General features: G+C 46.4%; 2 protein-coding genes across 5 annotated transcripts; one reads left to right on the forward strand and one right to left on the reverse strand.

The window, feature by feature from the left end:
• Positions 1-378: 378 nt before the first annotated feature.
• Sdf4 (stromal cell derived factor 4) lies at positions 379-14619 on the reverse strand. Of its 4 annotated transcripts, none has more exons than XM_027398604.2 (7): positions 13444-13597; positions 9665-9994; positions 7064-7200; positions 6030-6143; positions 1653-1811; positions 1272-1447; positions 379-845 (listed from the first exon to the last, which is right to left on the reverse strand). In XM_027398604.2, the coding sequence occupies exons 2-7, from the start codon at positions 9985-9987 to the stop codon at positions 669-671; spliced, it is 1086 nt and encodes a 361-aa protein (XP_027254405.1). In that variant the 5' UTR covers positions 9988-9994; positions 13444-13597; the 3' UTR covers positions 379-668. The 4 variants fall into 4 exon arrangements, with proteins under 4 accessions (XP_027254405.1, XP_027254406.1, XP_027254404.1 ...); XM_027398605.2 differs by lacking the exon at positions 13444-13597 and adding an exon at positions 13211-13431; XM_027398603.2 differs by lacking the exon at positions 13444-13597 and adding an exon at positions 13204-13431.
• Positions 13756-16963, forward strand: B3galt6 (beta-1,3-galactosyltransferase 6). The gene has a single exon (XM_027398607.2). The coding sequence runs from the start codon at positions 13862-13864 to the stop codon at positions 14837-14839; it is 978 nt and encodes a 325-aa protein (XP_027254408.1). The 5' UTR covers positions 13756-13861; the 3' UTR covers positions 14840-16963.
• Positions 16964-17194: the final 231 nt, after the last annotated feature.

Consider the following 17194-nt stretch of genomic DNA (forward strand, 5'->3'; position numbering starts at 1 on the left):
TGTGACAACAAATATCTGTACTTCCTCACAAGAGAGGATGGGATCCTGCAAGATTCTGAGGAGTTTGAGGAAGATCCTACCCCCATGGTCTACCAGACCTTACCAAAGAGATAACACCTGCAAAACTGTGGGGCTGACTACTTCCAGAGAAATGCGATCTAATTTTACGTTAATCTTCCAGTTTTCATGGAAATTGTAAGAGTTGCATTTATTTCCCACAATGTTGTAAGCCCATGGAGAGGCCTAACTCAGACCTTCACCTGAACCAAACACCCCAAACAGTTCTCAGAAGTAGAATGTTAGCAACTGAGAGAGATTTGATCAAGCAAATATAGCTTAGCCTATAACTGGTACAGAAGGGCTGCTGCCTCAGACACATGCTGGAAAGGACACATAGCCTATTAAGCACATTTTTAATAAGTCTGGGCCATGCTGTGGCAGGGGCTGAGCCAGAGCATACGAACACAGCAGAAGAAAGAAGGTTCTGGGACAGCACTCTTAGGGATCATGGTAGTTCCCAGACACAGGGTAGGTAGAGCATTTCAGAACCACCCTGGGACCCAAGTCAACCACAGGTCTCACTAGACCACAGGCCTCTCCCTCAAGATATAGGAAGGGTCAGACAGGAGACTGGTGGCCTGGCCCCAGTTGAGGGTTGAGGGGCATGCTCAGAATTCCTCATGCACATTGCGGGCATAGTCCATCAGCTTGCTGCCAGTGAAGAACTCGCTATACTTGAGAATCTCCTCAGGCTCCAGGTGGTGATTCTGGTTCTCGTCGGCAATGGCGATCATCTGTTTGGCTTCATTGAGGGCATTGTATTCATTCATGGGGTCCATGTAGTTCTGTGAGATCCAGACATAAGTCAGTGGCCTATACCTGACACCCTACCAACAGAGAGGCCCTGTGCCCACAGCCCCCACACCTACATACTAGCCCAGAGGTCACTTAGGATGTAGCTCTGTTATAGAACAATTAATTGTTTAGCATGTTTAGAGGTCCTGGGTTTCATCCTGAGCACCAAAACCAATTCCCAGATGCCTTCTACAAACTAGGGAGTTGCTTTCTAAAGGCCAATAGCCCATAGTCAGCAGGTTTCACAAGACTTTCCCATCTCTTCAGTCTGTGCACTAACGCCAATGCCCATTGTCTCAGGTCATCACGTAGGCAAGCCCCCTTTACTTTGGGACCTTACTGTAGGATTAGCCCACCGCCTCCAAACCCAGGGTCATTCCTGGAACACACCAACATTCATAAGCACCCCTACTCACCTCCAGCTCCTCCATGGTCACAATCCCATCATGGTTGGAATCAATCAGTTCCTCAAACTCTTTTCTCCTGTCTTTCACCCAATTGTCATCAATGTCTTGGCCTTGCTGGTTCTCAACAGTGCCCACTGGCAAGGAGATGAACTCAGGCAGAGACAGCTGCTTATCACCATCCTGGTCTACAGATAAAGGGTTGGAAGGAGGTAGTGTTCACCTTGGGCTTTACCTAAAACTCACTGAGTACCACTGAAGAACTTCCTTAGAAATCAAAACAGGACAAGCCCACCTATCCTGGGGCTTGGTACCCCTTGCAGCAGTGTAGTGTTCCCAGCCCATTGGTCACCCTCAGGCCTAGAACAGTGTCATAGTGGGAACACGCCTTACCCAAGTCCCGAACAATCTCCTTGACCATGAACTTGAGCATGCCCCGGCTGTGCTCAGGGTGAAGGAATGAAAGGAACTCCTCCTCAGTCAGCAGCAGGTCTGCAGGTGGATTGTCGGCCTGATACCAGCGACCTTTGAGGTTCTCAAGGACTTCCTGTGCTGCGAGAGGCACATTTGTGAATACCTAGGCATGCTGGACACTAATGCAAGCACCCACAATGTTTTACTTGAACTCAAGAGGGCTGTCATTTGCCAGGCTCAAGACTAAGGGTGCTAGCCCACCTAGAAGAGCCTGGTCCTTGGGAGGGGACAAACAGAACCCCTGAATACTGCCCAACCTGCCTTCCCAGCACACTCCAAGCTGTTTATTCCTCATCAGAAATGGAAATTTCATCAAGACTGAGGCTGACTCACCCTTATTGACGTCTATAGGAACAAAGGTGTCACTTTTGTTCCTTTCTCTGTTTTTCATGTGCATTATCATTCGGAGAGCATAGAATGCAGAAAACCCAATTTCTAGAAATGACTGAGGTAGTGAGCAAAACTTCCCATGGACTCTAGAAATGATTGCCTATGCATCCTCTCACGTCTCCCATGTTCCCAGGGCAGAAATGAATCCTTCCCCATCTGGGACTCAACACAGTCAGTGACTATGTCCTATTTGCCTAGGCTTCCAAGTCGCTCAGCTCCAGTAACCCTAAGTGTCCTTGCCTGCCTTCACTGACTTACCCAAATTGTCCTGAGTCTGACTCTGGGGCTACATCCTGACTGTAGCAGCCCCACCATGACCCATTAAGTACCTGATCACCACAGACCGGCCAAGTGGTCTTCATGCATAGTATTTCCTGTGTTAATCTAACCTTACTAACAGAACTCTTTCAAAAGAATAATGGAGAATGGGACACACTGGCAGAACCCTGTAGTCCCAGCTGCTTGGGAGGCTGAAGTAGGCAGCTCATTTGAATGATTGTCACTCAAACAGCAAAAATAAAAATAAAAACAAAAAAGTGGCATTATACAAAGGAGATTATAAAGCAAAGCCACCCCTCCAGAATGCTACCAAGTGCTCAGATCACCTCAGGCAATCAGAGGCCCTTCGGTGGGCTGAGGTCAGGATGTGAATACACATGTTTTAATGATAAATGTCCCTCATAGTCTAGGGCACTTGAACACATGACCCTTGCAATGCTATTTTGGGAGGTTTAGGAGGTGAGGCCTTGTTGGAGGAATTATATTACTTGGGGCAGGCTTCAAATGTTTAGTCTCACTCACTTCAAACTCATGCTTGAAGTTTAAGATACAAGCTTAACTTCCTGCTCCTGCCACCATTCTGAACACTCTGGAACCACAAGCCCAAATAAAGTCCTTTCTGTGTGTTGCCTCAGTCATGATACTTTATCATAGCAGAAAAGACTAATAGAGAAGTTGGCAACAGACAATAGGTGCTATGAAGAACCCCGACCTGTTGGTTTGGGGAAGAATGTGGGAGATCTAGGAATTTCAGACTCAAAAGGTGTGTGAATGCTATAAGCAGAGCTTAAAGGGCCATTATAGTAGGACCCTGGAAGACAGTAAGATAGGAGCAATACTGTCTGTGGAAGCCCAGATCAAAAGGTTTCAGAGGGAAACAATATTAGCAACTGGGCTAGAGGTCATTTTGATGATATTTTGGCAAATAATCTGGCTGCCTCTTGCCACTGTCCTGAGAATTTGCCCAAAGCTAAATTTAAAAGTAATGGAATAGAAGTTAAAGTGGTTGTCCAGTGATTAAGAGCACTGACTACTTCTCCAGAGGCCCCAGGTTCAATTCCCAGTAGCCATATGACAACTCACAACTGTCTGTAACTCTACTTCAAGGGATCTGATTTCCTCTTCTAGCTTCCTCAGGCACCAAGAATGCATGTAGTACATACACATATTTACAGGCAAAACACACATAATTTTAAAAAAGTAATGGACTAATTTCTTTGTTGGAGTTTTTTGTTTTGTTTTTTCGAGACAGGATTTCTTTGTTTAACAGCCCTGGCTGTCCCAGAACTCAATCTGTAGTCTAGACTGGCCTCAAACTCACAAGCTGCCTGCCTCTACCTCTTGATTGCTGGGATTAAAGGCATTTACCACCACCACCTGGCTTAGTGGAGATGATTTTTTTTTTTTTTTTTTCCAAGACAGGGTTTCTCTGTGTAGCTTTGGAGCCTATCCTGGCACTCGCTCTGGAGAACAGGCTGGCTTCGAACTCACAGCAATCCGACTGCCTCCGCCTCCCAGTGCTGGGATTAAAGGCGTGCGCCACCAATGCCTGGCTGCTTAGTGGAGATTTTAAGACAGTAAAATATTGAATCTGAGCCAGTCAGTGGTGGCACACACCTTTAGTCCCAGCACTCAGGAGGCAGAGGCAGGAGGATCTCTGTTAGTTCAAGATCAGCCTGGTCTACAAGAGCTAGTTCCAGGACAGCCTCCAAGTAACCAGAGTAACCCTGTCTTGGGAAAAAAAAAAAAAAAAAAAGTATATATTGAATCTGTGGTATGGTTATTAATGCTATACAGGTCTACAATGAAAAAGAACAAGTAGGGAAGAAAGAAATACAAATGCACACTTTGGAGAAGAAGAAGAAAAAGAAAAAGAACTAGGAAACTTAATATCACAGCCAAGACATATGCTGGAAGAGCTTGTAATTTGTTAAAGAGATTAGTGTCATTAAAGAGAGGCCTAATCTGCACTGGGACAAAGGGAAGGGTGCCCTTCATGGATAGACTCCACTCAGCTAAGCTTCCAACTCATAATGGGAAAAGACCTAAGGAATTTTCTGCTCCTAGAAAGAAACAGAAAACAAAAACTACTACTACTGTGGTTCAAGGGGGAACCATTCCAAGCTGGCAGCTGAATTTCGTGGTGTCAACCATGTGGTACTGGCTTTAGAAACATAAGAGACCCAAGAGTGTGGGAGCCTACAAGTGACTCAGTTTCCATCTGGAGTCTATTCTAACTTATAAGATATTAGAGTTCTAGCTTGCATGTTTCAGTCTCCTTGAGAGCCGTGAGAAAGTTCTGATTACGCCCATGAAAAGAGCATATTATCTAACTAACAAGCTTCTGATGCCAGCCAAAAGGCACATAGAGATAGGGAATGAAGCTGCTTGCTTCTAGCAGGACTCACGTGATAGTGAACATGGCTACTTCTCGATTCAAGGACAGTTCAGGGAGCTGGTTATTTGACTATGCTGATCTTTGTTCTGCTTTGCCTCTAGTCTGTATATAAACAGGGTCTAAATTAAACTCGGGGCTGTCCAGTGTGCTGAAAGGCATTGACTGGGCAGTCCTCCCGAATCTATCCTGTGTTTCTGTCTGTTTCTTTTATCTGCCTTTTCTCAAGCCTCACACCCCCTAATCAGGTAACCTAGCTGACTCGTTGGAATAGGCTCCAACACAAGAGTGAAGAGGTGATGGAATCTTCCTCTACAGTTTCATAACAACAACAAAAAAGGGGAGGAGGAGGAGGAGGAAGAGGAGGAGGAGGAGGAAGAGGAGGAAGAAGAAGAGGAGGAGGAGGAGGAAGAGGAGGAAGAAGAAGAGGAGGAAGAGGAGGAAAGAAATAGAGGGGGAAAAAAGACAACTAAAATACTGGCCATCAACTAGTCATCCTGATGGCACTCAATGTGGGTGATCACAGTCAGTAAAGGTTTCCACAGTTTCTGTGCCGCTAGAAAGGTGTGAGGTGCTGCTTTGTATACTGTGGTCTCTACTGAGGTCAGCTGCACAGACAGACTGAGGTGGTAGAGCACAGGTATACAGTATGTGGACATCTGCCAAGAACTACATATATTGTGACCAGCCCATCATGACACACTGGGAGTAACAAGTCCTTACCCTTCACAGAGCCAGATAAGGGCTGTGAATGAATCACCAGATATGGCCAGGGAATGAGGTGAAAGGGGAAGGAATCCAGGACTGGAGGCAGTTACAAGTAAGGTCTTCTAGTTATGATTTACAAACCAGCTATCCAGACTTCCCTTCCCAACAATTGTCCCTGAGGGATTCCTATTGCTCCCAGCTTTCTCTGAGTTCTGCTCCATGTCCCAAAGACCAGCAAGTCTGACATTACCTCCAAACCAGATTGTTCACATCTCCATCTAGAAGTGGTGTCACTCTTGAGGTTCCAGGGCACTGCTGAATGTTGTGGATATCATTGCCCAGTTCTGGTGACTAAAGGCCTTGACAAAGACTGCTCCTTCTACTAAAGATCTCTCTTACTGGATTCAGGTCCTCTCTGCCTCTACTTTAAAGCACCAGATCCCCAAATCCCCCCCTCTATGCTAGCCCACCCTATGTCAGCACAGCAACCCAGCATCCAGCACTCAGTGGTACCCAGAACTCACTCTCCTCATCCACTTTGAGTTCCTCATGGTTCCTGATGGCATCAGCAATTTCCCTCTCATTGTGGCCTTTGCTTGCTAAAAACTTCACTTTATATTCATCCCAGGACACATAGCCTATGGTCACAAAAAAAAGACAGTTATTTTAGGACATCTGTTAGAAATCCTTGGGCCACAGGTAGCCACAGGGCAGAGGATATAAACTCCTCTGGGCCAACTGCCCAGTACTAGGAGTCAGCTGAGGATATGCACAGCTCCAGATATCTTGCCAGGGTGGCATTCAGAGGCAGAGCAACCAGTACCCAGCCCACAGCTTTTGTCAGTACCCTGTATCCATTTCCTCACCAGTAGAGTCATCTGGAACTTTCATCTCTCAGGGACAAGAGAAATACTGGCTGGCAGCACATAGTGTGAGAACACCAGGGAGGCACCCCAAACTTTTAAGAGCTACTGGGGTAGTCTCAGTATGTATTTCAGGCTGGCTCTCAACTCTTAGATTCTTGTTTCAGACTCCTGAACACTGAGATTGTAAACTAGGATCTAGCATTACTTTTCAGTTAAAATACTTGGGTCGCAGCTAGGGAGATGACTTGGGGAGTAAAGCATTTCCTGTGCAAGCATGAAGACCAGAATTTGAATCCCTACCATCTGTGTAAAAACTGGGTAGAGGCCCATCTATACTCCCAGGACTGGGAGGCTGAGACAGGGAATCCCTAGCATAAGCTGACTCTGGACTCAAAACATTCAATGCGAATTTCAGCCTCCACAGACGCATATGCACACTGTGTCCACCCACACACATGAATACACAAACACACAGAATTTTACAAAAACCACTTAGGTCAGTGTGGTACCTGCTGTGTCTTTTAGTTCGAACAAGCATACAGCTACTGTCAGAAACTAACTCATGCCTTCAGCATCCCTACTTCTACTGTATCCTCTTCTACCTTTCTGTCCCTTAGCCTGGGGACATCTATCAGGTCCACCTGCCTGACTCCACCTACTTCACGCAGCTTTACAACTTGGGCCCACTGTACCGTCACCATCAGGGTCCACAGCCCCAAAGTGTAGTTTGTTTTCCTTGACAGCCTCCTGGAAGTGTTCTGCTGTTTTCTCCATAATCCAGTGTTGCATCTCCTTAGCGCTGATCCTCCGGTCAGTGTTCACATCTACCCTAGAAGCAGGTAAATGGCAAGCATCAGACCAGGCTCTAGGATCTTCAACAGAAAGGCAAATGTTGCTGGTTCTAGGAATTACACAGGTAGCTATGAACCTGCCACAAAGAAAAAGTCATTCCATTTGGAAGTGTTGTAGAAAACCCAGAGGCTAGGAGTTCATTAGGGGCCACCAGAGAGGACCAGGGGCTGTCAGAAAGATTGCAGGGGAGCAATTAAGTCAGGAGCTGCTACTTGAGGACAGAACAGATCATCACCAGGAACAAACTCTCTCCCACATGAGATTACAATGGATAGAATAATAACCCTTCATTTAATTACTTGTTAATAATTAATTATTAATTCATTAACCATTTATTTATTTTGGTTTTTCAAGACAGGGTTTTTCTGTGTAGCCCTGGCTGACCTGGAACTCTCTGTGTAGACCAGGCTGGCCTCAGACTCACAGAGATCCACCTATCCCTGCTTCCCAAGTGCTGGGATTAAAAGTACCACCATATCCAGTCTATAACCCTTCTAATCATAGCACTGTCTATATACTTTAAATAAACTACACAAACACCTTCACATGCAACAAAGATGCCTGGAAACCTGACATTCTGTCCAAGGACAGAACCAAGATCTTAGTGATAGAGACCTTAGGACTTGGGGATAGATTACAGGATCCCTAAATGCACTTACTAGAGGGAATGTCATGAAGAGTCTATGTCAGGGACAGTAAAATGACTCTGTGGGAAGAGGCACTTGCTATAAGCTTGACAATCTGAGGGTTTGTTTGTTTCTATTTTTCGAGACAGGGTTTCTCTGTGTAACAGCCCTGGCTGTCCTGGACTCACACTGTAGACCTGGCTGGCCTCAAATTTACAGAGCTCTGCCTGCCTCTGCCTCCTGAGTGCTGGGATTAAAGGTGCTTGCTACCACTGCCAGCCTGAGAAGCTGAGTTTTATGCCAGGAACCCACACATAGAATGAGAGAACCAACTCATACAAGCTGTCCTCTATTTCCATATAAAACACACACACACACACACACACACACACACACACACACACATAAATAAATAAATAAATAAGGGCAGTCCTTATTAGCTGAGCTACTATGAAGTTTAGTTCAGTCTGTCCACAGAACCCTAACTCAGAAAGATGCAACTTTCTGGTTTTCTCTTCTTCTGTCTCTTTCTTTTGGATGCTTAGAATCTAAGTATGGTTTTTCTCATCCTTTGGGCTTCCTTATTCTCTCTCTAAAGCCCCTTACCTCCCTACTATGTGGCTGTCTGCTGCTATGTGGTGGACCTCCATGCCAGTAACTCAAACGCCATGGCTTTTTGCCTTCTCTCTTGCATGTTTCTCTTTAGTCAATTGCTGAGATTTACAGCTTGCCTTCCTGGGTTATTTTTCTTTTAAACTCTAGTGAAATTGTCCTCAAGCTTCAAAAAAATAAGTAAATGCATAGCTTAGTAAGAAAAGGAAGGGGAAAAGGCAGACATGGTTGCAGAAACCTTTATCCTAGCACTGAGTAAACAGAGATAGAGCTAGATGGGATGGCACATATCCCAGGATTTGGGAGGCAGAGGTCAGCCTGGTCTACATAGTGAATTCCAGGATAGTCAGAGCTATGTACTAGAGAGATCCTGTCTCAAACACACACACACACACACACACACACACACACAAAAGCAGCAAGCAAGCAGAAGCAGGTAGCTCACTTGTGAGTCCAAGGCCAGCCAAGGCCAAACAGTGAGATCTTATCTCAGAAAAAGAAAGGGAGGGAGGGGAGGAAAAAGGGAGGGAGGGAGGGAGGGAGGGAGGGAAGGAAGGAGGAAGAGGGGGAGGGAGACAGAACAAGGGAGCCTGTGTCCCCAGCCCCTCATTAGCTCTTGACCTATTGGTTTGTCAGACCTTTTCCTAGACAGCCCTGGGCCAAACCTACTCTACCTGGAATTATAACCTGCTGAGACCCCTCCACTTTCCACTTGGCCTGACTTTATGCTCTTCAACTGATAAAGCCTATAGCTGGAATAGTCATGCACAAAATCCTTAAGAGACGGGGCAGGGACAGAAGTCTATCCTGAAGTCTTCCTGGCGATAAGGACCTAGACATTAGCTTTGGCCCTACAAGTCCTATCAAAGTGCAAGGTGCTAGATAGAGTGGTGGTTCTCAACCTTCCTAATGCTTCAACCCTTTAATACAGTTCCTCATGTTGTGATGAACACCAACCCTAAAATTATTTTTGCTGCTGCTTCATAACTGTAATTTTGTTACTGTTATGAATCATAATATCAATATCTGTATTTTCTAATGGTCTTAGGCTACTACTGGGAAAGGGTCATTAGATCCCTAAAGGCATTTGGTGTCATATGTTGAGAACCACTGTGCTAGAGCAACAGCTTATGGCAATTGGATTATCATCTCAAATGCTGTATTACTTGACGTGCATTTTTAGGGGACACATAAGACACCTACTTGGAAAAGATGACCATCAGCTTCCTCCGGCTTCTCCTTGGCTCTGAGTCCTCATCAAACCCATCCATATCCTTCCCCAGGAAAACCTCCTGGTGGAAGTCCTTGTTCAGGTGTCCATCCATCTCTAGTTTCACCCCGTTCAAGTGGTCTGGGGGTAGGATCTCATTTTCCTCCTTGTTGGCTGCTCTTTCCCGAGTGGATGAGTGGTTGGCAGGTCTAGCAGATGCATCCATCAGGAGGACAAGGCCCAAGAGCCAGAGGCCATGAGCAGCCAGACCATAGAGGGAACTCTGCCTGGACGGCATTGCCACCAGCCAAACCATGGGACTCCTGCAAGGTGTGAACCAGAAGTAGCAGTAAGGAAGAGAGGGGAATCACAGATCAAACTAGAGCCTAGAATACTACAAGGGTTCTGAGTTACCAGCACTGTCAAGAAAGCTGAAGGCTGACAGCAGGCTCAACCTGACAGTCTACAAAGACAGACTAGGCCAGTTGGTGATGGCACATCCCAGCACTTGGTAAATCTCCGAGGCTGGCCTGTTTTACAGATCAAGTTTCAGGACAGCCAAGGCTACACAGAGAAATATTGTTTGGGGGACAGGAGGGGCATATTTATTTTATAACATGATTTAATAATCAGGACCAACCACATATTCAAGCAGAGTATGATGCCATTCACCTTTAATACCAGCACATAGGAGGTAGGCATAGTGGATCTCTATGAATTCAAGGCCAGTCTGGTCTAGAGTGTAAGCTCTGAGCCAGTCATGGATAAACAGTAAGATCCTATCTAAAAAAACAAACAAAACCCACACATATGGAACTGGGACTGTTGCTCAGTGGTAAGACCTGGGGATCGATCCCCAGTACCACAGAAAAAAAGATGAAGAGGGAAAAGGAAAAAGGAAAGACAACAAATGGTACTTTAACTTTTTAAAGAAACTGGAGGAATATAGTAGAAATGTTCTTTGCCCTGCCAACCAGCTCCTAAGTTAAGACATAGGGACTTATTATTAATCATGAAAGCTCATCCTTAGCTTAGGCTTGTTCCACTAGCTCTTTTAACTTAATTTAACTTGTTTCTATTAATCTATGTTTTGCCTTGGGGCTTTTTACCTTTCCTTCATTCTGTATGTTCTTTCTTGCTTCCTCTGTGTCTGTCTAGCTGGGTCCCTGGCACCTCCCTGCCATCTCTTTTTCTTTCTCCTCAATCCTAAATTCCTCCTCCTACTTAATCTTCCTCCCTCAATAGTGGCCATTCAGCTTTTTACTAGACCAATCAGGTGCCGTAGGCAGGCAAGGTAAAACAGCAACACACCTTTACATAATTAAACAAATGCAACACACATCTTTGCATAGTTAAACAAATATTCAAAGCTGTTCAAAGCTGTCACCACATCTAGGTGCTGATCTATCCAGTACCCCACCCCCACATACCAACAGTATATCCTGCCATCAATTCAACAGAGCCAGTATATCCTGCCATCAATTCAACAGAGCCAATATGACCCCAACCCTCCCTGATTACTTTTACAGTGTTTAGCATATGGCTGTGGTCACTCACTCTCCAGATCCCAACTTGAACACTGAGTTCTGAGACCTTAGTTAAGTCATCTGACCTTTGTGTGTCTGTTTCTCACTATCACTAATCGCCCCCTACTTTCTACCTCAGTGTTTTGTGTGTGTGTGGAGACCTATGTACACTGTGTGCTGAACAACTAAAAACTGTGGTTATCAGCAAACACTTGCACCAACTCAGCAGAGACTACACATATACATCTATACTTGTGTCTGCATCAACACGTCTTCATCCATGTTCACCAAGAAACACTAGGAAAGTTGAAATGCCCAGGAAGTCTTATTTGACCAGAACATGGAAAACACATTTACTCCTCCCACAGTCTATCTTCCTACCAATTTGCTGGCTTTCCAGGTGCATCCTGGTCTCAACCTATGTGCAGTAGCTGTCTCCCATTCTGTCCTGGAAAGGACGCTGTCTGACTTAGCTTCTTTATCCCAATATTGCCAAGCTATTAGCACCTAAAGACATTCAATCAATGCTGTCTCCAGAGCATTGGAAACAGACTAAATACTACACAGAAGCATAAAGCCATTGGAACAGTACTTAAGATGTTCTCTGGGAAGTACAGCCTCCTAAGAGCCAGTAGCTAAAGGAGTCTGTTGTTATCCAAGGCAAGGACCCCTGAGATGTGGCTTTATTCCTGATGTCTCTACTCTTCTGGCCATGGAAACAACAGAATCAAGGCAACCTCCTCCTGGTATTAATGTACTTTGCTCCTTGAAAGAACAAAGTTCTCAATTCTAACTATTTTGATAAACTATGTGGAATAGTTACTCATATATCTTATGTAAAAAGCAACCCTAAACAACCAGGAATCCATCAACTTACTTCCTTATAATGGTTCACAGGTTTTTTTGTTGTTGTTGTTGGTTTTTTTTTTTTTTTTTTTTTTCCTTGCCCATACCAGGCAACTACTCTGCCACCGAGCAACATTTCCCNTTTCCCATTACCTGTTGAAGGCAAAGGCCTCGAACCATTGACGAGATAGGCAGTACTGACATTTAGTCATGATTTATGCGTTAAAAACCGGGTGAGTTCATACACCTCAGTACTACTTAATTAGCTGCATGGCTAATTAAATTGGGCAGCTGCTCTCTTCCTCCCCACCTGACCTGAAATCCCTAAATCTAGATTTCAAGGAGCTTCATTTTGTCATAGCCCCTAAACACATCAGTTTTCAACAAGTAATCAACAGGGAAGCTACTAACACCTGCCACGGAGGTGACAATGGTACCTCTTGACCTGCCACCAACCACACAGTCCAATGACATTATATTTATCGAAGTCACAGCTGTTCCATTTTATGATTAGTTGTTAATCTCTGCCTGGGCCTAATCTATAAGTTAAATTTTGCTGTAACTATGTACAGGAATAAACCTGAGGTTTCAGGCACCCACAGGGTGGTTGGGGCATTTCTTTTTTGTTTGCTTGCATTTATTTTTATTTTGAGACAGGGTCTCACTATGTAGCCCTGCTTGGCCAGGAACTTGCCAAGCAGATCAGGCTGGCCTTGAAAGTGTGGCAAATCTCCTGCATGCTGGTAGGCAAAAGGATCGAGTTCAAATTCAGACTCGGCTACCTAATAAATTCTGACCAATCAGGGGTACATGAGACCCTGTCTCAAAACTAACAATAACAATAGCAAAAGGAAAAATAAAGAAAAAAAAGACCATCACCATCTAAAAAACAACATAGTCTAAAACAGTCCAAAGGCTGTCAGGGGGCTGGTGTCTTAGCCCAGGGGTAGAGCATTTGCCCAGCATTTGTAAGGTCCTGGATTCGATCTCCTCCAGCAACACAAAAATAAGAATGTAAATAAAAGTAAATAAAAGCTCTGTCAATTTAGCAACTGCACTCAATAGTACCAAAGAGAACTACCACCAAAGCTGGACCAGGTATGAAGGTTTTACACAGGCCTTCCAATTTCCAACTCGTACTACAAAAACTCAGGGCGCACATTTTACCGAAGATGAAACCGAGTTTGAGATGCTGGACCACAAGTTGAGGTCACAACGCCAGCCGGTAACAGAGCCCCGAGCCTCAGTCCCCCGCGGCACTGTGAGTTCCAGAAGCAGCAGCCGGGCAAGAGGGCGACCGCGGGGTCAAGCGGGCTCAGACCCAAAGCGACCCAAACGATGGGCGAGTGGCCTTCCAAGTTCGCCCCTCACAAAGCGGCTTCAGGGATCCCCTCACTCACCCCCGGCTTTCTGATGCGCCGGGTCTGGAGAGCGCAGCTGGGCGCCCGCGAAGTCGTACGCGAGCCCAGACTCAGGCCGCGGCCATCTTTCTTCCGGGAAGGGGAGAATAGGACAACCGGGAACCGTGAGAGCTGGCACAGCCTCAGGCGTGAATCTCGGCGCCGCCATCTTTTTCATGGGCGGAAGCAGCCTCTCAGAAACAACCAATTAAAATGGCGCGGGAGGTGACGTGTCGAGCCCGGCCTCGCCTTCAACACCGTCCTGGATGTCAGATCCTGGGAGTCCAAGCACCCAGTCAGCGGGTGCCTTGGGGCTCCTCCCACCACTACCAGGCCAAGCCCGCTAGTCGGGTCCCGGAGTAGCGCAGGCGCCTTCCAGCGTCCGCGCCTGCGTACTCGGCGACCTCCCGCCTGCACCATGAAGGTACTTCGGCGCGCTTGGCGGCGCCGAGTGGTGCTGACCCTAAGCGGCCTAGCGTTTTGCAGCACCACTCTGTTGTATTTGGCGCGCTGTGCTTCCGAGGGCGAGACGCCCGCAGCCGCTGGAGCCGCTCAACCCCGCGCTAAGGCCTTCCTGGCAGTGTTGGTGGCTAGTGCGCCCCGCGCGGTTGAGCGCCGCAGCGCGGTGCGCAGCACGTGGCTGGCACAAGGGAGGCGCGGCGGCCCTAAGGATGTGTGGGCGCGCTTCGCTGTGGGCACCAGTGGCCTGGGCTCAGAGGAGCGGCGTACGCTTGATCTCGAGCAAGCACAGCACGGGGACCTGCTGCTGCTGCCCTCCCTGCGCGATGCCTACGAGAACCTCACGGCCAAGGTCCTGGCCATGTTGACTTGGCTGGATGAGCACGTGGACTTCGAGTTCGTGCTCAAGGCCGACGACGACTCCTTTGCGCGCCTGGATGCTCTACTGGCGGAGCTACGCGCACGTGAGCCTGCACGCCGCCGTCGCCTCTATTGGGGCTTCTTTTCTGGGCGTGGACGAGTCAAGCCCGGAGGTCGCTGGCGAGAAGCTGCCTGGCAGCTCTGCGACTACTACTTACCCTATGCTCTGGGCGGTGGGTACATCCTCTCTTCGGACCTAGTGCATTACCTGCGCCTCAGTGGTGAATACCTGCGCGCGTGGCACAGTGAAGATGTATCGCTGGGTGCCTGGCTGGCACCAGTTGATGTGCAGCGGGAGCACGACCCACGCTTTGACACAGAGTACAAATCACGGGGCTGCAACAATCAGTACCTGGTAACACACAAACAGAGCCCGGAGGACATGCTGGAGAAGCAACAGATGCTGCTTCACGAGGGCCGATTGTGCAAGCAAGAGGTGCAATTGCGCCTCTCCTATGTCTATGATTGGTCAGCGCCACCCTCCCAGTGCTGCCAGCGCAAGGAGGGTATTCCCTGATGTCATTGCATGTGTTGTGGCCTCTTCGGACACAGGCCAAGCTGCCTGGACAATCTGGCCAATTGTCTGGGGTGAGCTGGTTTATCCAATTACTGTTTAGGCCATGGGAACTCAGTCCACTTACTGATGGCCAGAGGCAGCTAACAACATTCAGTTCATGCTCTGGAGAGTGTGCTCATTAGTGGTCTTGTGTAAGGCCTGCCCAGGGGCATCTGGTTATGGGTTTGTAGGTTGCATCTGCACCCCACACAACACCTGCAGCCACCTATCAGCCAACCGGGGTGTGAGGGCCTCCTCACTTGAGTTTATAGTACCGAATTCTGCCCCTACTTGCACTGTGCAGCTCACTGCCCATCTTGAATGCTCTGCACAGCCCTGTCTGCAGACTGATCTGCAGACTGCTCAATTAATTTGTATGTTGTCATCAAAATGTTATTTGCCAAAATTGCCATTGTATTGTTTGGACAAAGTTCCATTCTGTTAAATCTCCTGTTTTTATCCTTTGTTGTGTACAAGTCTGAGATTTGACTTGATTTTCAAGTCAGCTAGCTTAGATAGTATTTTTATCTCTGTAGATAGTTTGGTAAATATGATTAAGTTTGCTTGGAACCTATTTATAAATATTGTAAACTTGTGTAGATAAGAATTTTAAGTTGAAAGCTGTGCTGTGGTGGTACACACCTTTAATCCCAGCATTTGGGAGGCAGAGGCAGGCAGATCTCTCAAGTTCGAGGCCAGAATATTCTTCAGAGTTCTAGGGTACCCAGGGCTACTACACAGGAAAGCCCCATCTCAAACCTTACCACCCATCCCCCAAAAAAATTTTAAGTTAAGAGTGTGCAAGTCTTAATTTTTTTTAACTATTTAAGAAAAATACTTTAGTGTCAGAACTTGTATCTGTGGATTAATCTATCAACAGCCTGAGTGGCCAACCCCACTGTTGAGTGTGTTTAAAACATAGAAGATGGTTTGAACTATCCATTTCTCTTTGTTTCTGAACAGACTACTTTTAAGGCTTTTCAGAGAACACGAGCCTATGGACTGTAAGGCACTCAGCAACTAGGATGCCCACACAAGTTTGTCTTTCATATATGCTTGATTTTTCACACAAACATTTCTAACATCATGTCAATATACAAGTTAAACAGATGTCTCAGCTGGGTGGTGGTAGCACACGCCTTTAATCCCAGCACTTGGAAGGCAGAAGCAGGTGGATCTCTGTGAGTTCAAGGCCAATCTGGCCTAATGGAGTTCTAGGACAGACAGACAGGGTTACACAGAGGGACCCCGTCTCAAAAGACCAGGAAAAAACCCAAAAGCAATCTAGATGTCTCACCAAGCTAGGAACAGTTGTTTGAACAGAAACAAAGTGTGCAGGCTTAACCACTGCCCGATGTGAAGTCCTTTAGTTGGTAGGCTGGGAGGATGACACTGGTAGAAATCTAGGAGGTCCTTAAGAGCATAGGCCAATGGCTGGCACTAATAGGCAGTTCTGAGTGAGTCAAACAAGTTCAGCAGTCACTGAGGCCAGGGCTGCAAAGAGTGCCCAGTCCTCTTGGTATCAACACAGGCCATAGAAGTCTTGTCACAGGACCTTGACAGTGTGATTCTAGAGACCATTTCCAAAGTTCTAATCTGTGTATCAATTCATTGGGTAGCCACTTTGGACTAATGGTTCATTGGCGTATCATTGACTTGGGGTTAGCTCATTAGCATATCAAGGCCTGTCCTGGATTGGGTTCATATATGGGCTGCCAGGGGGCTTGCCTCTGAGGCCTGGCTCTTACCAAAGCTGTCTTGTGACAAACTCAAGCATCATTATTTCAAGTCACACAAAATGGCTTTTGAGTTACACAACATGGTTTTTAAGCTGTAGTCCATACAAGCGTCCACAAAGGCCTTTAGATTCTCTGTTTCTCACTCAGCAAAGTTCCAGGAATCCAGACCCTTGAAGCATTGAGACTTCCCAGATGCTGCCTTAAGGAAATAGTGTTTGCTACCTAGCACCCCAACCAACCAAACAGCTAATATTGCATACCCCCTTTTAGTGTAAAAAAATTAATGGTATACTTAAAAAAATATAAGGTGGTTCCAGAATAAATGGACAATATGAGCTGGACTTGACCACTCGTTTTGGATGATGATGTTGCAATCTCCACTATTTTAATGGGATCCATGTTTGTGGTCTTTTGGTTTTGGGTTTGGGTTTTTTTGAGATAGGGTTTAGATTTATAGCCTAGGCTGGACTTGAACTCAATCCTGCCTAATCTGAGTACTGGGACTACAGGCATAAACCACCAAGCCCAGTTTACATCAAATTGTTTTGTTTGTTTTGCATCCTCGGTATGTTCCAGC

Source organism: Cricetulus griseus, chromosome 2 (genome assembly GCF_003668045.3).
Source record: "Cricetulus griseus strain 17A/GY chromosome 2, alternate assembly CriGri-PICRH-1.0, whole genome shotgun sequence".
Classification (NCBI taxonomy): Eukaryota; Metazoa; Chordata; class Mammalia; order Rodentia; family Cricetidae; genus Cricetulus; species Cricetulus griseus.

What these genes read in the sequence shown, in the direction of transcription:
- Sdf4 (XM_027398603.2), bottom strand. An exon ending in CTGATGGTCATCTTTTCCAA is followed by an intron (nt 7,201 to 9,664) that starts GTAGGTGTCTTA and finishes ACCTGCTTCTAG; the next exon opens with GGTAGATGTGAACACTGACC. An exon ending in TGTGGACCCTGATGGTGACG is followed by an intron (nt 6,144 to 7,063) that starts GTACAGTGGGCC and finishes TTGTGACCATAG; the next exon opens with GCTATGTGTCCTGGGATGAA.
- B3galt6 (XM_027398607.2), top strand. Translation starts at nt 13,862, where the DNA reads ATGAAGGTACTTCGGCGCGCTTGGCGGCGCCGAGTGGTGCTGACCCTA.